At 43.0% G+C, this 6,177-nt stretch overlaps 1 protein-coding gene across 2 annotated transcripts; it reads left to right on the top strand.

Moving 5' to 3' along the window:
* Positions 1–1,248: 1,248 nt before the first annotated feature.
* Positions 1,249–4,845, top strand: LOC119301286. Of its 2 annotated transcripts, XM_037578235.1 has the most exons (4): positions 1,249–1,479; positions 2,649–2,810; positions 2,911–3,353; positions 3,434–4,845. In XM_037578235.1, exons 3-4 carry the CDS (start codon positions 2,937–2,939, stop codon positions 4,715–4,717), a joined length of 1,701 nt encoding a protein of 566 aa, XP_037434132.1. In that variant the 5' UTR covers positions 1,249–1,479; positions 2,649–2,810; positions 2,911–2,936; the 3' UTR covers positions 4,718–4,845. The 2 variants fall into 2 exon arrangements, with proteins under 2 accessions (XP_037434132.1, XP_037434131.1); XM_037578234.1 differs by having other exon boundaries at positions 2,649–3,353.
* Positions 4,846–6,177: the final 1,332 nt, after the last annotated feature.

Genomic DNA, 6,177 nt, shown 5'->3' with positions numbered 1-6,177 from the left:
CACATTTTTCTTCAAAGTGTTTATGTTTTCAGTTCTGCTAGTCTATTGCCTGATTTTTTGTTCGCGTCAAACAATTTATGTGAAGGTACAAGACCGAACATAGCGGCGCCGCAACGAGCACCAGTGAGGCGCAGGGACGCTGCCGAGGCATTTGCCAGGAGCTACCCAGAGTCAGCAACGATGCGCCAACGACGTCGCATGTGGAAGGAAGTCTGACGGTTGACTAATTCGGGAATGAGGGGTGCTGCACGCGAGCATGAACTTTGATGCCTAGGAGATTTAGAGTGATGGTAGATCGTGACCCTTCACTTGAGTATATTTTAATGAGACTGAGTTGATTACATGCCCATGTGGGGCTTTTATGGTCTAGGGGTTCTTAAAAAATGACCAAGACTATCCTTAAAATAAGGATGTGCAGTAGGACTAGATAATTTCTCGTCCTTTCGCCCATTTGCTCCTTGTTGGTCTAGGAGGTAGGAAGTGGCCCATTGGAGGAGAGGGGGTGTTCTACACTAGAAGAGACTTTCTTACTTAGGCTTGAGTCTTTTTGCTTCTTTGTTTCCTTTATTGACTTATTCTTTTTAGGGGTCTTTATCCTTCGACTTGCTTTGACCGACCTTGACTGGTGATATGGCACTAGATGTAGGATAGGGGGTGGCACCTTAAGTAAGGTTAAAATCCACTAAGTATTACAATAATAGTTATATGATTATGGTAATATTCTTTATACTATTGAGTGAACACGGTTGCACAATATTTAACATAGTACATTAGGACTCGAAAGACATAGGAGTTTCAACTCGCACGACCTCGAATGAATTTGTGATAGATCGAGGAGCCGTATCGCAAAGTTACAAAGGTGGGATGGCCTCGCGTGTGATTGGATTACGAAAAGTTTGAAGAGTTGTTTTGTAAAAAAGCATTGGGCGAGTGTGCAATGCTCCATGACAATAGGGGAACGAAGCACCGTATCCAGGACTGTATGCGGGACCATAGATATTACGTACTTTGGTATACACAAGAACTTCATTGAAGTGTTTTGCATATACACCCGTAAAGATTTCGTCAATCTTACGATGTTGTGCCGGCTCAGTTTCTTATCAGAATAAAGTTTGTGTTTGTGCGTTTTTTGAACATCTGCGATTTACCGTGTTAAAAAAACGCCAACGAGTTGATTTACCAAACCTGTAATTTACTCCCAAAAATTGCTTGTTTTGCTTCCCAAGTTCCCACTCACCGAGTCACCGTCCTGGCGCACCCCCAAAATCGCAACTGCGCAAACCGAAGAAACAAAACCCTCGACCCATCCCCGCGGCCTGCGCCGGCCTCGATCTACGGCAGCGGCGGCTGTAGCTGCGGCCTGGAGCTGGCACTGGCTCTCCACTCCCGTCGTATTGCCCCGCTTCCCCGGGTCCGGCGACATCCCAAATCCAGCAACAGCGACCAAACTTTCCCCTTCGCGCCCTGCCGCTGCCCGCGGTACATCTCTTTCCCCCTCTCGATTTCCCTCCAAGGTTGAAATGGACAAGAACCATTACTTTGGTTGCGTTGCGGTGTTGATTTTCGTACGGTTAGGTGTCGGATACGTCAGATGGTAGGGCTCATCGTGTGAGACAGACCAATTGGATGCCCAGTTCAAGGTTAATTTTTTTTGTCCCACCGGATTAGTGCTAGTAATTTTCATTGCAGATTATATGTGTTGAATTTTAGTCATCATACTTTGATCTCGGGTTCTGGTGATTTGGAATTATGATGGTATCGATATTCCTTCTAGCAACAATGTGTCTCAGTTCTGTTTTATGACTAGTTTGGTTAGCAGTTAGCCTATCCACTTTGTCTAAAAACAATCGCGTAATACCGATACATGGAAGGTATGGAGGATGCCCATTAGAGCATGGTGGTGTCTCACGGCAGGATGTTTGTGTGGGAGTTGAATTGGACTGGGAATGCGGGTAGAATCAGCCCCTTGACAGCACTGTGATGTTGGTAAACAAAATCTTAATAGAGAAAAGATAAGGAGATTTAGATGCTAATGAATGTTCTGAGAAATTCTAGTTCTATAAAACTAAGTGGTGATCTTTAGGTGCTATCAAAATAAGTTTTCCTCATAAGCAACTTTGGAGTGATCTTTAGGTGCTATCAGAAATTGGGGAACTTGCAACTCCATTGAAGAAAATGATGTGGCTTTCTATTAAGATAGATGTTACTTTCTCTATAACTTAATATAAGGCGTTTTTTTACACTATGGCAGTGTCAAGAAACTTCTTATATTAAGTTACGGAATGAGTACCTGTTTAGCAGTGCTGAGGCTGAGGTAACTCAGGAAACTCTGATATAAATTATGATTATTGACTTTGAAAGCTCCTGCATTTGCAAAAATAATTCTCGAGTTGAATTCTTGTAATTTTAGTCTGCAGGTTGAGTACTCTAGGTTGCATCCTTTTGTTATGGTATCTGAAATTTTTGGTGTTCCGGAATACATTCACAGCCAAGTTGCTGTTTAGTTTAATCTAGTTCTCCAAGCACTAATTTGGAAGATAGCACCACATTTTTTTATGTATTTAGAGGTTTGGTTGAACTGATATATTGTTAGTTCGATACATTTTTCACATAATTTGGCATGTTTGCTTGACAATGGGTTTTCTCAGGGGCGTGACACCTTTCAACACACACTATACTGTGGATTGCTACACTGCTGTGGTGTACAGCGAGATCATGTGTGCATATTTCTGCTGACTGTTTGAGGCAAGGCCCACATAGTAATAAACCAGAAGGCAGAAAGCAACTGTTACAAGTTTATATCTCTTTTGGTACGTTTCAATTTATCCTGTGATGGAAAACTTTAGTTGGTTCAGGCATCCATTCCTCCCCATGCAACACCCGCTCATTTGATCACATTGGATATTTCAGCAGAAGAGCAATTGCCTTTTGTTACAATGAGTCCACGCCCACCTGGTGGTTCATTAAATCGTAAGAATTGTCCAAATGAGCCAACATCAATACCCAATCCTGTGAATTTTTGCCACCCGCAATTTTCTCAGCATATGCAACTTTCACAACCGCCGTATGCCATGAATATCCCTTTCCACCAATTCCCACAGCAACACCTATACCCACCGAATGTCCAGTACGTTGTTGTCCAACCTCAGTATGCTCCATACTCTTTACCACCACGGATGCCGCCTCCACCACCTGCTCTAGTTATGCCGTCCACATCAGCGTCTGATTCAGGCACCCCATGTATGGAAACTCGTCAAGAAGAACAAGACATTGATATAGTCAATGATGAGACTGCTGAACCTGACCGGACTGCTAAGCGATTACACTGGACGGAACAGGAGGACATAAGGCTGGTAAGCTTGTTTGCTCCTTTTCTTTTCATGTTGTTACGACATTCAAATGTTTTTTGAACCACTTTGTGCTGGAACTGTAGATACGTATTTGGCTGAATAGCCCAAAGATCAAGAAGTATGACGTGTACTGGGCGGATGTTATAGCAGCATACAACAGCAACACCCCTAAAGATAGGAGAAGGGAACCAGCACATTTGAGGTGTCATTGGCATAAGATGATCCCAAAGATTGCCCGCTTCGATGACTGCTGGTGCCAGGTCAAGGCAAAATATCCTAGTGACCTGTCTGACAATATGCAGCTGATGGACAAAACATGGGTGATGTTCAACGCGGAAGCACGGGCGATGTATCTTGAGGAAGTAAAACGTCGTTTTGCTTATAACCACTGCTGGAAAGTTGTCTGGGACCAACCCAAATGGAAATCCTACATCTTGTCTTTGTCCTCCAGAAAAGCTAAGCTGTCTGAGTCTGGGGACTACACGTCATCCTCTGAAGATACTGAGGATGACCCTGAAAAAGAGACAAGCGAAGAAGGTAGCGTCACTGCGAAGGAGAAATATGAAGGTAAAGGTGAGGTGGAAAAAGATATTCAATGCTCACTGGATCTTCAGAACATGCTAAAGACTAATCCAGGGGAGATGACAGGGGTACAACTGCTGCACGCAGATCAAAACCTTGAACCTTCCAGAATAGAGCCGCCAGAAAGAAAGGACAATGAAGCATTAATATCAGAGAAGCAACCAGAACTGTTGATGACTGCTGCTTCGTGGTACAATGAGTTTCTGCCTGGGAGTGAGCTGTTGGCTGGTAATTCGAAGTCCAGCGAGTTGCAACATGGGGGAGTATCGAGAGAAGATGAGCCTGAAAAAGGAACACTTAAACAGGGTTACAAGGCACTAGACCATGATGGAGCAACGGCCATGGGAAACCTTCCTGAAAAGGACGATACACAAGTCTTGAAGAAGCCCGATCATGGGATAGCAGTGAGGGAAAATGTTCCTGAAAGCAAAACAGATGCGCAAAGTTGCAAGGTGACAAAGCTCAAACGAAAACGCAAAGGCAAGGCGTTGCCTTGTTCGTCTGAGGTGCAGGAGGACATCAAACGTGCAGTGGATCTTCAGACCATGCTTATGAAGGATCGGGAGAAGATGTCAGAGGTGCAGCTCCGTCTCTCGAAAGAGAAGCTTGAGTTCGCCAAACTGAAGCAACAGGAAGCAAAGGACAAGAAGGAAACAACGCTTTATGAGAAGTATTCAGAGCTGTTGATGGCTGACACCTCCAGGTTCAGCGACTTTCAAAAGGCAGAGTATGAGAAGGCGGTGAGGCGCATGGGCGAGACGTTATTTGGTAGAGATGATAGCTAGCATTAATCGTTGATTTAGTAGGTTATATTAAACACTTCTGGTGAAGTGCTATCTTATGCAGCACTAATGTTGGAACGTAGGTTGACGTTGTTATACCTGTCGATTTAGCCTACTCGCGGTTTAAGTAACACCACCTGTGTTGTTTATCTTTCATCTGTCCTTGTTAGATCCAGCTCTCATCTAGATTTCCAATGACCAACTCCCCGGTTCCTAAAACTGGAGGAAGAACATGATTTGATGGCTGATTGATTGAAGTTGAAGTTTGGATGCATCAAATTGCAAGTTCCTAAGGTGTGTGGCTGACAGAGTTTTAGCTTTTCATGCTGAACCGTTGCAAATAAATAGTGTTGATCCCTCTGGGCTTGTTTATAGTCTTTATTATTTTTTGCGGGGAATATAGTCTTTGTTTTTGAGAAAGAAAATGATCGTTTTCTAGCTTAATGGCTCCAAAATGAAAAAGCATGGACCTTCCAAAACAATCTTTGCTCAGGGAAAAAGAATTAGGTCATTGTGCAGCTGTGTTTTACCTTTGTATAGCGTGTGGTTCATGCTGGTCTATCTATTTTGCTCAATAACATAGTATTTCCTGATGCTTCCTATTCTGAACGTGTGACGTGATAGAAGCAAGAACACAATCTCTACCTAAGCATGGTTTGAGTTGTAGTGAGACTGGAGGAGTTGGTGACGAGTATAGAGAAGAGTCCTTAGAAATAGGAGGGTATTGGATTGAACAATGGAATCCTTTTTCGAACTTGTGATGTGATAAGGAGCAAAATTTGCAAATAAAACACATACAACTTTATGGAAGGCTTCGTTGCCTGGCACCAGCCAAAAAATGGTTTGTTTACGGTACACCCTGCTTATCATTTGGAATGGGCCCCTCCAGTCTCACTTATGCTCATCTTGATGAGAGATAATTGGCGTCTTAGGAATATAGGTCTAAAAATTACTAGTAAAAAGAAAGACTGAAGTGTGTGTCTGATTTATTCATATTCGGTTTGAGGAGTTGGATGTGAATCTTGTTAGACATCTATTCTATCCTCATGACGATGCGCGGAGGGTTCTTCTGCAGTTTAGTGGTGAGGCAGATGGAGAAAGAAAATTGTGTACCATCATTTGGAAAGCTAATGTGCTTCAGAAGATTACAGTTTTTGCATGACGCGTGGCGTCTAACATTTTGTCAGTTCAAGTTAATTGAGTGAAACATCATCAGGCTATCTCAGGTACCGTGCACTATTTGTGGTGATGAAGATGAGAATAATTTTCACGCCTTAGTGTCTTGTACAAAGGCATGTGCATTACATTTGGCTATTAGGGATGTTTAGGAACTTTGGGGTGAAGAGGTTTATTCCAACTCTTAACTCGGTTTGGTTGTTCGTTATGCTTGATAATGTGAGAATTCCCGTGCGTTCGAAGATCTTATTTTACTTTTGGAGAGCTTAGCATCTAAGAAATGAAGG

Source organism: Triticum dicoccoides, chromosome 5A, assembly GCF_002162155.2.
Source record: "Triticum dicoccoides isolate Atlit2015 ecotype Zavitan chromosome 5A, WEW_v2.0, whole genome shotgun sequence".
Taxonomy (NCBI): Eukaryota; Viridiplantae; Streptophyta; class Magnoliopsida; order Poales; family Poaceae; genus Triticum; species Triticum dicoccoides.
This window is presented reverse-complemented; position numbering and strand designations above follow the sequence as displayed.

Excerpts from the sequence above, each read along its gene's own strand:
- LOC119301286 (XM_037578235.1), top strand. The coding sequence starts at position 2,937 with ATGAGTCCACGCCCACCTGGTGGTTCATTAAATCGTAAGAATTGTCCA. Across the intron at positions 3,354-3,433 it reads AACAGGAGGACATAAGGCTG|ATACGTATTTGGCTGAATAG; the intron begins GTAAGCTTGTTT and ends CTGGAACTGTAG.